At 30.9% G+C, this 15,979-nt stretch overlaps 1 protein-coding gene across 1 annotated transcript; it reads right to left on the bottom strand.

Moving 5' to 3' along the window:
* Window positions 1-12,832: 12,832 nt before the first annotated feature.
* On the bottom strand, window positions 12,833-14,685 carry BCIN_17g00090 (hypothetical protein). The gene has a single exon (XM_024698259.1). The coding sequence runs from the start codon at window positions 14,541-14,543 to the stop codon at window positions 12,948-12,950; it is 1,596 nt and encodes a 531-aa protein (XP_024554076.1). The 5' UTR covers window positions 14,544-14,685; the 3' UTR covers window positions 12,833-12,947.
* Between the last annotated feature and the right edge of the window lie 1,294 nt (window positions 14,686-15,979).

The raw sequence follows: 15,979 nt of genomic DNA, 5'->3' as shown, positions 1-15,979 counted from the left end.
GAAAGAAAAATTGAATTTGCTCTAATTAAATTTAATATTAAAAGATTTTTATTTATTCATTTATTTGAATTTGTTTGATATTAATTTAAAGATTTTAAGTTATAAAAATAATTGTAAATAACAAAGTCTTTTTAATTAGATTAATACACTTAAATATTATTATTTGTTTTTACTTGTAAATTATGGTTTTTTAATTTCATTTTTGATGAGTATTAATTCTAATATAAATATTGTAAATAAATTTAAATTTAAATTTAATTCCATTTTTATTATATATATTAGTTGATTTGTATTTTGTTTTAATAAAATATGTATGAAATATATTAAATTATATTTAAATATTCTTCAAAATTACTTTTTTGGTTTTATTAAATTCTGATTAATATGAATAATATATTTTAAGTTCTGAATATCGTTTTAGAATATGTAAAAAAAATTGTAATATATAAATAGAATTTCTATTCAAATAATTTAAAAATATTAAAAATACTCAAATAGAACTTCGAAATAAAATAATTTAGATATATTACGAAAAACTTTTATTAATTATTTTCTATATTAATATATACGTAATAAAGAATTTAATAATTATAAACTATAAAATATATTATATAAAGGTATTTTCTTTTACATTGAAAATTATCCATTTTTTAATTTTGAAAACATCTTTTCTTCTAAATTAATTTGTCAATCATATTTAAAGATTTTAAAATGCTTTTTAGTCTATTTAACTTATTTGAATTCTTTCGATAAAATTGTAATTATGTATTTTTAAAATTTGATTTCCATTTCTTTAAAATAAAGCTATCTAAAAGAGTAAATTTTATTTAAAACTACATTATATAATACTATATTATAGGATTAGTCAAGTATTCTAGGCCTCTAAAACAAATTCTTTATTAAATATAAATTATAGTATAAATTATAAATATAAATCTTTCATTTGATGTATCGATAATATAATTATTCTTCTTACTATTGTCTTTAGTTTTCTAATAAAAATCTTGTAATAACTTTTATATAAGAGTAGAATGATTTAATAGTCGTTATTTTTAATTATTGCTTATATTCTTATTTGTATTCTTATTTGTATTCTTATTTGTATTCTTATTTGTATTCTTATTTGTATTCTTATTTGTATTCTTATTTGTATTCTTATTTGTATTCTTATTTGTATTCTTATTTGTATTCTTATTTAATACATATCTGAATTTTGATTTAAATTTTAATTTATTAGAAGAATCGAGAATTAGAACGCATAAGTCGGCGAAGCCTCAAACATTCTTATACCTGCTTACAAATATTTATTAAATTATATTTTATTAAATTCTTTTAATCTTTATTCAAGTAACTCTATAACTATTATATAACTAACTCTAAAATTGATCATATATCTTAAAAGCCTTTAATGACTTCGATTTGATTACTTTACTCGCTTTGAAATTATATTACTTATTTTTATAAGATTATATATTTAATTAAAAGATAGAATCAGTTATTTTAGTATCTTTAGAATGAAGTAATACTATTATAATATTAATATACTAGCTATAATCAATTGAAAATGACTATATGAAATTTTAATAAATATATGAATTGAATTATTCAAATTGATAGAGATAGTAAATGATAATTGAAATTGTTTGAAAAAAAGAATAGATTAATTTTAATATTTTTTTGAAAAGAGTTGTAGGATTTTAAAGTAATGATTTTCAAAATTTTCGAAAAAATCGATTTCTTTTATATAGGAGAAGTATTACATGTGATAAAATTTTGAAAATCTATAATTTTATTCAAATTATAATTTAAAAAAATCTTTTTTATTTTTATTATATTATATAACATAGTTTAACACGGAGTAACCCATATCACCGAGTAGCCCATTTCAAAATACACTAAAATTAGGCCTTTTTCAATATTCTAATTTTAATAACTAATTATTATTTTCAAAAAAGAGAGGAATATTAAATAATAATAAAAATTCAGCTTTTTAGAAATCTAGTTTTTATATAAATATTTCTATTATATTATAAAAAAAGTGAAAATTGTTATGATTTTCATTATAAAAAATTTATTCTTTTAATAATTATTTTAATAATTTTAATTTCTAATTAGAAATTGGATTTTAATAATAATTATATAAGTAAATTTTATATTTTCAGATTTTATAAAATTATATTAAAAAATGAAGAAAGTGCACAATTACGTACAAACGAATTTTGTATATATTTGAAATGAGCTACTCGATGATATAGGCCATTCGATATTAAACTACATTATAATTTCCTTTTATATATGAAATTTTTGAATCACTCTTTTATTTATTAAATAAATCATAAAAGAAATTAGTTTATATAAGAGAACGACTTTTTTATAGGGATTTTATTATAATATAAGATGGTATGCGATAAGTCGGGGCCTTAACTCTTACATTGTCTTCTAATGAATATTATTGATATAGAAGTAGGAAGTAGACTATGTTTACTATTTATATAAGAGTTGAGGTTATTACTTATTATATACTAAGTTAAAATATATCAAAAATCGTTATTTGTTTAGGTTTTAGATTCTTTATGAATTTCATAGAATATGAAAAAAAATTTAATTTTGACTTAATAATTAAAATTAATAAACTTCTTTGAAAAAAAATGAATGAAATATTTTTAAGAAATTTTGTTTTTGGAGTAAAAACTTCAAAAATAAATTCTCTAGTATTTTCCAAAAATTGATTGTTTTATATAATAAAGACATTATATGTTAAAAGATTTTGAAAGTTCCAACTTTAAGACTATATATATATCTTGACAACTAAAATTAGTAAAAATATTTCACTCATTTTTTTCCAATTTGAATCTATTACAAAATCTTACAATTGAATTTTGAATTCACAATATAATAATTTTGAATTCATTTGATTTTTGATTCTACATAATAAAACTACATTTTTGTAGGGATTTTGTTTCGAAATCACTTAGTGTTCAGTGAGTAATAGCCTGAACTCTTATTAGATTCAGAATCTAGGATATTTGGATATTACACTACAGGGCTTTGGGAGGGCAAGTGTGTCCTTGACACGAAAGGTTAGAGGCTTTCTCTTAATGCATACAGCAAGAGTCTCGAGATATCCTCTTCCTTGGTAGAGCTATGGGATGCATACTCACACTTTGAGTATCACCAAAAGTCTTACGGTGTGGTCATATTAGGGCGCCAGGAAGATGCTCTCATACAAGAGGCTTTGTACCCAGGGGCTTGCCCTCATAAATAAGCAGTGTAAATTTGGGTTCCATGTCAAACATGAATTCACCTGCATATGATGCATTCTCTGTACAGGAATATCAACACACATTGAGCACAAAGCTTGATGGAGAAAGGATGTGTATGGTAAAGTGTGGGTTCATGTGGTTTTACTGTCGGTGCTTGACAAACTACTCTATAGTGTGCTGGATCGTAGATTCTATTGTAACCCCTGTGTCCAAGTCAGTCCTGGGACCAGTTGTAGACGTCGATGTAATACTGGGGTTTGATCCAACATTGATAGATGTACTTTGTGACGGAGATATGAATTTGTCTCCCCACACGCGCAAGGTGGAATGGATAAAGGACAGGATGGAAGAACTCACACGCGTGTACCTCTTCCTTTCAAACATACATTGCAGGCCACTCTTTTCTATACTATGGGATGCCAGAGAGTACTCCCTCACTGTGGTATACCCTATAGATGGTCTAATGGCTATGTCTCTCGGCAATACAGCATAAGGAAGATTAATGACACCAAGTCCATGGAGCTGAGGCTTGAAGAAGAAGGTATCCTGTCTACAAGCGAAGGAACTGAACCCATGAAAGTCTCGGGTTCTCATTCATATCCTGTAAGCTCCATAATAAAGCTACACTTCTCCATTTGTGACGGAAAGGTATGTATACACAAGCATTTTGAGAGTTCAGACAAGGTAACAACTAACTCGGACGTGGTAGTGTAATCTATTGCAGTCTCTCAAAGAAAAATTATTTGATTTTCGCTTATTTTATTAATAAATCAAATTATTTTAATAATACTCTAACTTTCTATTTATATAACTTGATAAATAAAAATCTAAAAAATAATCGATCTCATTTTTACTAAAATTTTCTTAAAATAAAATTAATTTATAAGAAGAAAAAATTATATTATATTAATAATGATAATAAAAACTATACATAGAAATAATGATTTTTGGTGTGAAAGGGTGTTTTGACTGACAGCAGTTGGCACATGCTGTAGTTAAAGTAAAGTAAGGCTTGGACGACAAATTGTTGGTACAATAAGGATACGGAAGACGTAGTACCCACGAATATCGTAGGTCCTGTATATCTAATTGTATTCTGTCGAAAGAGCTAGCTACGTATTGAAAGTAGTAAGCCTTATAAAGGCTTACTAAAAAAACTAGTCTCTTTTGCATTCGCTTAGGGCTTTATTATAGTTGCTATATTACAGTGGTAATTGAATTGAAGTTATTCATTTCGTTCACACACAAATATATAGAGCCCGTGATAGACCTTAACGATATACCCCTAGTATCTTCTTCTATGTCAGCCTCAGATATAGTACCTATTCTGACTAAATGAAGGAGGGAGAATATAAAAAAGATATGTTCTAATCTGACTATAAACATATCTCACATATAAGTTTTAAAATCAAATATACTATATTATGCATCGATTACAAGATCCATTTAATATTATAGATACTTGATTAAGAATTACAATTTCATTAAATATCAAAATAGGTACATATACATTTTCTATACAATTATAAAGTATTTATATGACATTACAATTTCTGTATATAGAAACCAAATATATATCTCCTCAATTGAACAACTTCTAAATATATATGTACAATCCAAACAAGAATATTACCTAAAAATTCATTTCCGATACAGCCACACCTCCTCCATCTACTCTTCCTGACTTCGTTCCAGTGCTGTACTTACTCTCCGTCTTGTGTATAAGCTGATGTTTCTCCCGAGTGAGCTGACTCTGGTTTATTACGCGCGTGCACCCCACTGTGGCCTTCACCGGACATAACCCTTTCCGGGGGGGTCTTCATATTATAATTTCTCCTATTGTGGGATCCATTATATAACTACACTCATCTGTGTCTATGTTTGCAACTTTCTCTACAGTCCTCATCTTACCATCTAATAGAGCTCTAAGACCCTCAGTTGCCTCATATATCTGCCTATTCGTCTGACGAGATATCACTGAGCCTACAGCCATATATATGTCGGCAGTAAGCTAGCTACCATAGGGCATCACTATGACAGGGAGCTCGTGCATAGGTACAATCTTGACAATACCCTTCTGGCCATGGAGGGTAGATATCTTGTCGTCTGTGAGGATCTGTGAGTAGCTTAGCACTTTGTGGATATGCGACCGTCCTCCATGCGCATAACTTCCCTCACAGTACCCCATGGCACTCTTCTACTTGCAGAGGCTAGCTTGTTATTGGTCTGGTTCATTTTGCAGATACAAGTACTGGTACAGTCAACTTTCCACCACTTATGGTTTCGTCTACAGAGCTTGTCACCCACTTTGGGGAGCATAGCCTCTCTGTCAGATATCCTGCATGTGCATATGGACAAAATGAAGAACCCCCCCATATCTGCGAATCTGCTCGATACCATCATAGAGTCCTCGTAATTGTCTGGGCAATTCAGGAAGCACGTGAGCATATCTTCTCCAGGGAACACATCCCACACCACGTCGTCGTTTGCAAAGAAGTCCTCTTCTATCTCGCGCACGAATTTAGTGGCTACTATAGGTCTTGATGCGTGGGCATAACTCGAGCAGTAGCAGGAGACCAAGGGTACACAACTACCTATGTGCTCTGTCCTCCAGCAAAGAGATTATGAGGGGGTCTGTCTTCCTCTACATATAGCACACACAAAAAGAAGGGACAGAGCTTGTATTCGATTTCATTGTGAACTCCAGACGGGAGAGGTTGATGTTCTATTATGGAGTTCTCGCCTTGATCCCCGAGAATACAGCTGTCTACCATAGAACCCCCAGGGGTTGACCTCACTAGAGTTCCAGAGGATATTTGTATGTACAACACTTTCTCCTGCTCGTATATCGTGTAAGTAGTTGGGGCTGTGAGCTTCCTGTTCCCCCCTGCCGAGAACTAGCTATAATAATAATCAGCAGATCGATCTCTAAGGCCGTATACCAACTCCCACACAGTCTCCGTGGAGACATTGCAGGCCAGACCCGTACAATAAAGAATGTTTACCTTGTTTCCCGTCTCCTGTCCCACATCTATGTGCGGCCACACACGTACTCAGCAGGTTTATGAGGAAAATAGTGTCAGATTGCAAAATTAGAGATGTAAGCTGCAGGAGCCCAGGCGGATCTTGTAAGCAACCCTACGTGGCTCACAGCCTTCCTGTAAAGATAAGAGAGATCTACAACAGAGTGTATGCAGAGTCTGTGAGAATGCCTGTGAGACCTATAGTCCCTCAAATGTTAGGTGATGGGTTCTCTGATTATTGTGTTGTGGGTATGTCTATGTACGTAGCACTTATCTCCAATGAAGAAACAAAAGACCTGACAGAGTCCGACGTAGTGATCACAGGACCCACTTGTACAGCTACTATTATCCCTATGGTAATTTCTTCAAAGACCTAAGCAACATTGTTGCAGCAACCACCAACCATGGCAAAATCCAGATTCTCTGCAGGTGTTTACGAACCCAAAGATTGTGCAGCCAACCGACTAGGCTACGCTGCCATATTACCCACCCTCTCTTCATCCGACCCCCACTGTCTCAGTCAATACGCTCTCTTTTCATCAGCCCCCTCGAATATTAGTTCCGAAAAAAGTTATTTTATCATGGCGAGGTATTTTTGTACATGTTTGTTGTTGCATTTTACGGAGTGCTTCCAACAGTCTTTCATAGTCTTTTCCCCCCTTCCTTTCTTTCCTACCCTCAGGAGCATAGCCACCTCTGTGTCACAGCGCGGAGCTATGGTGATGTGTGTTATAACTAGAGACAATCTTAATCAAGTAGAGTCTATTGTAAACGGCAATTCTTTTCTTCTCCATATTATGTCTAGAGAAGAGCTCTTTGACCTGTGCCTTAAATTATTAGGGATTTACCTTAACTCTATTGCCCCGGATTGTTGTATTATAGACAAGGATGTTATAGACGTGATGTCGTCTATAGGCTCCGACTCTTGGTACATCCCCTTATCCAATTCTTCTATATATGTTCCTTCATCTGGTAAGTTCTCCCACTCTCATTATGCATTCCCCTGGTCCAGGTCCACTACCTGTGCTGGTTTCAATATAGGATATGGTTACCCCAGGAAAGCTAACGAAGTAGAGCTAAACTTGTACCTAGGCACCTTTAACTTTCACGAAAGATAATCTCCTCTATACCCGTCAACAGAACCTGCGTGGATTAATACGCTGCAAAAATGGTGTCCAAGCCAATACACTTGATCTTAGGTAAGAAAGAAGAAAACTCCAGACCCTGCACTCTTAGCTCCCCTTCTGTCGAGGCTCTGAACAAAATTAACGCAATGATACATAACAATATAGGATCAGCTTAAAATTTACACAGCTGGTAGTTGCTCTTAAAACAATAATGGCACCAAGCAAAAGTGTATTCGATGCTTGTTGTTGCCTTCTTCTGGAGCTAGATATACACTCCAACTTAGGCTGTTACTATGCCATACCCTTTGCCAACTATATTATATTCTGGCCCTACTTACTGCCTATAAAAACTGTCATTGTGTGAACAAAGTGAATGACTTCAATTCAATTACTACTGTAGTAAGGCTACTGTAATAAAGCCTTAAGTGAATAAAGAAGAGACTAGCTTTTTCAGTAGGTTTATATAAAGCCTATTACCTCTTATACATAGCTAGCTCTCTAAATAGAATACAATTATATAATTAGAACCTATATATTGTGGGTGCTACATCTCTTGTATCCTTCTTGTACAAACAATAATAATAGGAGAAAAACTATACCCTCAGAAAATACATTGTGATGTAGGGTGTGTTTTTTCCTACGACGAGCAAGTGCATACCTCCTTCAAAGTGTTATTACTATTGCCTTTGATTTATACGAATATGATTAAACTCCTATAGTATCTTCTATAGATTGTTTCTGAGATTCGTGGGTTGTAATTGAGGCTGGGGTTCTTATGATAAATGAAACAGTCTTTTACAAGTTTGCATACCAGGACCATAATCTCATAGGTCTCCGAGAAACTGAATTCCAAATGCAAGCCCTGCAAGTAATGATAATAGAGAATTATCTCATGGGTCAAAAGGATATCAATTATGTTGCAATAGGAGTATTGCCTGTGGGCATAAACTCTGTATTGAAATAATAGTGCTTTAACGATCTTATAAAGATAAAAGTAATCACATACATGAATCTAGCGGCTAGAACATATGGCGTCATGTAATCGCATAAATGTTAGACAAACTAGCTGTAAAAAAAATTAGGTCTTTTATAATCGAGGAATATGCAAAAACACTTTCTCAGGAATTCTAGATTTAAAACAGATAGGCTTAGAATATGATAACTAAGATTCAAATTACTATCAATATCTACTAGTGTAAGCTCATGATTTTTGAATAGCGTATGAGTTCAGTAGGTGCAAGTGACACTGGAAATTAGTTCTGCCTAGATAGTGAAGGCATCCGCAAACATACATAAGTCTGTAGAGAGCCACACTAACTCACTGTCTGCCCATCAAGTAACCATATTAATGCTAGTGAAATCTGTAAGAACGAGTGCCAAAGCAGCGACCATAGATAGCCATATTTCTCCCCCTTTTTACACCTCAGCTATGAGCTCTGCGCACAGAGGTAGATTGGTCAAGAAGCCCTCTTCGGTAGCTCCCATAAAGGAAGAGCCGCAGTCTGTCACAAATAATAGCAGTCATGCTGCAGTAATCCAACCTCCTACTCCTATGGCTCCCATACGAAGACAAGTCGTTAAGAAGAAGAAAGCTGAACCTAGTGAGGCGGGGACTGAACATGCAATAAGTGCAGCTCCTAGCTTCTCTGAGGACCTAATCGATAAAGAGAAAGGAAATATACTGTGCTTAGGAGACTGGCGTCAGACCTATATAAAGGATCCTGTATTTGGAGAAATTCTCCATGATGCTGCTCAAGACCAGAACATACATAATACCCTCTGTACTAAAGTTATTATGTATGTCAGAGATTTTATGAATACTGATATAGACTATAAGGTATACAGCAAGCTCTAGAATAAATTCTCGAGGTTATTTGTATGAACTAAAGAAAACTTAGGGAACTAGGCAAGTGTAATATTTTAAAAGTGGTACTATTTCTTCGGGGGGAGAGGTAAAATCCTTAATCTTTAAGTAGACTTTTTTATTTGATATATTCTTTATTCAATAGTTTATATAGCAATCTTTTTTAATCTAATGAAGCTAGATATCTCTATTGAATGCGTATTAGAATTACAAAGAACTACTTTAGACTTAATATAGTTAAGACTTTCTTTAGAACCGCTTTTAGTCATAGGATTATCTATAGAACTTAGAATAATAAGAATACTAATAATAATAGAATTAAAACTCGAGCGTAGCGAGGACCGGGAATTTGAGGACTGGCCCTTATATATATTATATTATATTAGATGTTGAAATTAAAATTAGAATTAGAATTTATATATAAGACCTTATATTATAATAAAACTAGTCGTCGGGAAAAAAGAATTTGAAGTCTACGAATTCGTAGAGTTTTAAAATTATTATAATAATTAAAAATAAAAGAAGAAATTTCTACGAATTCGTAGTCTGAAATTTTTTTTTCCCCGACGGCTAGTAAGTTCCTATTCAGTTTAAAATTAAATAAATTAAATCAAATATTAGAATTAAAAAACTTTATTATTTTCATAAAATAAGCTGTATAAAGCATATTAATATTTATTATAAAATTGAAATTAAATACTATTGATATGTTAAGAGTTATAAATTATTTGATATTTATATAAATATTATGAGATTTGATATTATTAAAAAGTTTAATTTGAATTAATATTATTTTAAAGCTTATAAACTTTTATTATTAGTCTCAAAATAAAAAGAATTAGAAAATTAAATAGATATCTAATAAAAAGAATATTGATTAAAAGTGAAACTCTACTTATATTCTTATAATCTAATACATTAAAAACAAATTTTATGATAAAGTTATAAAAGTTTTACTCTTCAGATTATTATATAATAAAAAGCTTGATTTAGATGATATTATTATTTTATAATCTTTTATGAATTCGTAGAAGCAAACGAAGTGGAAAAGTACTGATGTATTATATAATCATACATTTATATAGTAGGTAATTTTCATATTTGTAGATTTATAAAACCCCTTCTGATTGATTATAAGTAATATACTAATATTAAAGTAGAATTGTTTCAGTTAATAAGGAAACTTGAAACTTCAATTTAGTATATAATCTTTTAAAAAAAAAAATTCGATTGAAAAAAAAGTAACTAGATTAAAGCAATTGAAAGCTTTCTAATAATCTAATTAGTTTTAGTATAAGATCTATAATAATGATAAAATCAATTGATTGAATTGAAAGAATCGATAAAGATAGATTTGAAGATATATTTGTAAGCAAATATAGAATGCCTGAGATACAGTTGCCTTAGACGTTTTTCAATATTAGAATCTGAATTAGAATCTAAATTAGAATCTATAAAAAGAGAATTAGAAAGAGAATTAGAAAGAGAATAAGAGAGAGAATTAAAAAGAGAATTAGAAAGAGAATAAGAGAGAGAATTAAAAAGAGAGTTAGGAAGAGAATTAGAAAGAGAATTAGAAAGAGAATAAAAGAAGAGAATAAGAGAAGAGAATTAGTGTGAGGGACTGGAAACTGAAGGAAAGATAATGCGTAGTAATTGTAGTTATTAATAAGAATCTAAAGGGAAGTTGAAAGCGAAGCTTCCAACTTATACGAATAGAACTAGCTAATGTGGCTAGTATAGCCGGTCACGTGCCTTGGAAGGCACGTGCGCCCTCACAATTAGAAAGAGAATTAGAAAAAGAATTAGAAAGAGAATAAGAAAAAGAATTAGAAAGAGAATTAGAAAAGAAAAGAGAATTATAAGATTTTAAGATTTTAAAGTTTAATTACATTTCTAATATCTTTATATAAGTTAGAAGTAAGAGATTAGTAAAGTTTATAAACTATTATTATTATTATTATTATTATTATTATTATTATTATTATTATTATTATTATTATTATTATTATTATTGTTATTATTATTATTATTATTATTATTATTATTATTATTATTATTATTATTAATTAATTAATTAATTAAATCTCGAGCGTAGCGAGGATCGGGGGTTTGAGAGCTGGTCCCTATAAAGATTAAAGAATTAAAATTAAAATTTTATACATCTCAAAAATAAGAAAAAAAGAAAAAAAGCTATTATGAATCCACAGTCTGAAAAATTCTTTTTCCCTAACGACTAGTTTTATATGATTATATAATAGAATTAATATGAGATAACAATTGAAATAGTAATAAGAATATAAGAAAATATAAAAAAACTCATTGATTCTTTCGAACCCTTTTTCTAAAGATACATATATAAATTATATTATTTCATTATATTATTTATTCGATTTTTCAATAATAATAAATTCAATATTTTGATTTGAATTATTGACATAAATATATAAACATAACTTTTACTATGTTATCATCTCTTTTCTTCTATGAATTTTACATTATTTATAAAATTATTATTAAAATATCTTTGAAAATCTCAAAATTAAAGGATTTTAATTTTAATTTTTTTGATATATTATATATATTATGATTAAATAAATTAAATGATTGTAAATAATAAAAATATAAGTTATAATACTTGAAAAATTAATAGTTTGTATTAAAAACCAAAGAAGTAAATAAATTGCTATTAATTATTTAATAGATATCATAAACAAAATAATTATAAGATATAATATAGTTTATTAGCATATGACTTATATTATTATGTGAGTCATTTGAAAATACATTAAAATTAGGCCTTTTTCAATATTCTTATTTTAATAACTAATTATTATTTTCGAAAAAGAGAAGAATATTATATAATAATAAAAGTTTAGCTTTTTAGAAATCTAGTTTTTATATCAATATTTTTATCATATTGTAAAGAAAGTGGAAATTGTTATGATTTTCATTGCAAAAAAGTTATCCCTTTAATAATTACTTTAATAATTCGAATTTCTAATAAATATTTAGATTTTTATAATAATTATATGATTAAATTTTATATTTTTATATTTTATAAAATTATATTATTAAATGAAGAAAGTAAATAGTTATATATAAACGAATTTTGTATATAAAATGAAGTGGTTTATATAATGATATGACTTGTATGTTGATAAACTATATTAATATAAGGATTAAATGTTTAGTTAAAACTCATAATTAGAAGTAAAGAAATACTGATATTCAAGAAACTAAAATCTAATTAAATAATATATATAGCTAACAAGTATTCATAATTATATAAATAATAATGGAATCATATAAATCTAATAAATTAGAAAATATATTTATAATATTTGTAGAAGATTATTGAGATTGTTAATTAATTCAAATTAGATTAACAATTGAAAAAGAGTTTAGAAAATAAATAAATATTAACCAATATTATAAGATTAATTCATATGATATACCAATAAATATATCAAATCAAAAGAGAACTCTCAAAAGTATCAAAACTCCAAATGATCAATTTGTCTATTCTATGTACAATCTATCCACTCTATAACCTGGCATTTACTGTTCTCGTGGATCAACCCCATTGCCGCTCCTTGCCCTGATCTCCCTCCACAAGAGCAACGGAGTTTATGTGACAGAATTAACCAGAGGCCAATGGCATCGCATATCAATCATCCCAAATGGCCCCACCTTCGCCCTCAACATCAAATACCCCCAACAAACTTCCCAATCTTCTCTCTACGTTCCCCATAAACTTCTCCCTTCTCTTATACCACTCACTTATCATCTCAATCCACTCTCCAACCCCCTTCCACTCCATACCCCCCCAAATCTCGGGGAAAAAACATCCCGCCTCCTTACCCAAAGGCAGAATATACCATTTATCCCTCAACTCCTTGATTTCCGCTACTTGCTTCTTCAACCTCGTGGCAAATTGCACTGTCTTCTGCCCAGAAGTCAAAAACGTCTCACCTCCCAGTGCTCCTTCCTTACATGAAAAAAGTCCATCAAGTCTCCCCATCAAATCCCTCCAAACCATTTCCCCAATTGCTTTTCGAATACTCTCACCACTCAACTCCCCTTTCACCATTTTCTCCATATTCAAGATTTGCTTCCCCTTTTGCATTTCTCTTGCAACCAGTCCCTCTAATTTCCTTCCTCCCCCAATCATTCGGTCAACACCCCCTCTCATCTCTGCAAAATATTTCGCCCACCCAGTCTGCATAATCTGCATCTCCTTTATCATCTCCCTTTCCATATCATTACATGCTTTCCTGTTCAACCATCCTTTATCTTCGCACTTCTTGTCCTTCCATCTCCACATCACTGAGTCCACCGTTGCTAATACCGATATACTGGTTTGGATATTGTCTGAAGTTATATGTTGGAGATTTTGAGTCGTGTTGATATATGAGTCGAAGTATAATATAGCAGTATTGTCCCTCTCTCCAAAAATCAATCCCAGTTCGATTAGAATCTTGTGGAATTTCTTTAATGATGAAAAGCTGTGGGTAGAAGTCGAGGTGGAAGAAGGCAGATACTTTAATGTAGAATCAAGCAAATGGATAAAAGAATTGACTTCAGATCTAATGTCCAAATCTTCGAGTTTGGTATTTTGATAAAAAATAAGAGGGCATGAAGGATTGAAAGACGAAGTGCTAAAGAGAGCAGGAGAATTGACTATGAAGAATTGCTGTTCCAGATTGAGAATGTTCTCGCAATAATTTGTGGATTGGGTGGTCGTGTATGCAGATGTAGATTGAGATTCATACCCATGATGTTTGTGTGTTGGTGTAGGTGAAAACGTGTAGTAATAGAACTCCTCATTGTCCTTGTTATTCTCTCGATTCCGATTCCAATCCCCATTACCATGACCGCCGCTCTTTGTTTTGGCCAAAGAAAACCCCAGCCATCCAGCCCCCGCTCTTGTACATTCGAAAGGAGTAGAAATGCACAAAATACCTTTACTTACCAGTACCGTTGTGTCGACTAATAGATGAAGAGGCCTTTGGAACCAAAAGATGAATACCATCAATCCCAGTAATGTGGGTATCATTGATATGATTCTGATGCAGCAATGATTCAAACACCACTTATAAACAGTTTTGAGAAAAGATGCTTTGTGCTTGTGTTTGCGTCTGTGTTTGCGTGGTGGTGGCGTTGATGGTGGGGTTGAGGGGGGAGATTGATCTCGTGGTGGGGATGAAGATAGATTTGGGGATGAGAATGAAGGTCGAAATTCATGAATAGATGAGTAGTCCATTATGGAAAAAATTGGAGTTATGGTGAGTTATGGTAAGTTATTGATGGAATTGATGAAATTGAAGTTATTGATGATGATTGTTGATTTCAATCTTAGTGAAAGTTGCGGATGTGGATGTGGATGTGGATGTCAATCTATATCCAACTCTCCAAACAAAAGAAAGACATGATGAAACTTGAGTTCGCTTAAGTAAGTTCTAGAAAATGTAGCACTCAAGCTTTAAGACAAACACCGACACTCTGAGGCCAGTTCGTTCAAGTGGTTTAGTTTAACGATGAATAAATTGCTACTTTGATATTACAAACTAGAAACGCGTCGATTCTTTCATAAATATTCGAGAGGGCGGTCGTAAAGCGTGAAAAGGTGCCATCGGTGAGTAAGACATGCTAAATACATTCGAAAGAGTGTTGTGCTTAGATATGAAGCTCCTACAAGACAGCATTTGGAGGTCAATGTGCCCGCTAAATGCTGTATGGTATAATTGGTATAAGGCTGAGTTTGACTCTAATTTAATATCGTAAAACGAGACATAGACGAAATACTTACAGGGTGTCAAAGACTGCAGGTCAACAATGAAGACACACCGCATTTTGAGAGATGTTTATTGGGGGCAAGCCTCCAAACCCCTCATAGCTTGCTGCGCTCGAAATTTGTTTCTCTGATCAATAGTTATTATCACTACAATAATACCATCATTATCTTCTTGACTTCAAATCGTTCACTGAACCGAAGTCAAAAAGCCTTTACTCCTCGAAGGGTCAGCAGAGCGTTATTTAATTTCATTCAAGTGCTCTAACGAGGAATTGAAGGCATTTTACCTGATGCCGCTCTACGCATCATCTTGGAAATTCTTAAATTGGCGAGATGGGATACGCCGATCCTCCGCGTTTTTTTCTTATCAAGAACAAACCCCTTTGTTGTGATATTTAAACGAAGTTATTATTATATCGAGTCCTTAGTAGTCGCGAAGATGAAATCTTTTCTAGTAATGAATATGTTTAGATAAATCTACTTTGAGAAAATAAGTGAAATTTAAGCAAGCTAACAAAGATTCTAACAAACGTTTTGAATATTATTTTACTAAAGATTTAATTATTCTATTTATTATTATATTTGATATTTTAGTATGATTAATTATTAATATTATTTTCGATAAATTTCCTTACAGAATAATAACATATATTAATAAACTTTGATTATTTATATAAATAGGAATGTTTAATTAGAGTTATTTTTTCTCACAGTCACCGCACATTTCTATCAACCTATTATTGAAAATACACCAAAATTGAACAAAAGCACTTTTAATTTATTACAATTCCATAAAACTTTTTAATGAATATCTTTTAATTATTTTAATTGTTTTCGATGGATATCTTATGACAATGAAAGGATTTATTTTCTAAGTTTATTATTTAATATAAGTTATTAATTTA

Source organism: Botrytis cinerea, chromosome 17 (genome assembly GCF_000143535.2).
Source record: "Botrytis cinerea B05.10 chromosome 17, complete sequence".
NCBI lineage: Eukaryota > Fungi > Ascomycota > Leotiomycetes > Helotiales > Sclerotiniaceae > Botrytis > Botrytis cinerea.
This window is presented reverse-complemented; position numbering and strand designations above follow the sequence as displayed.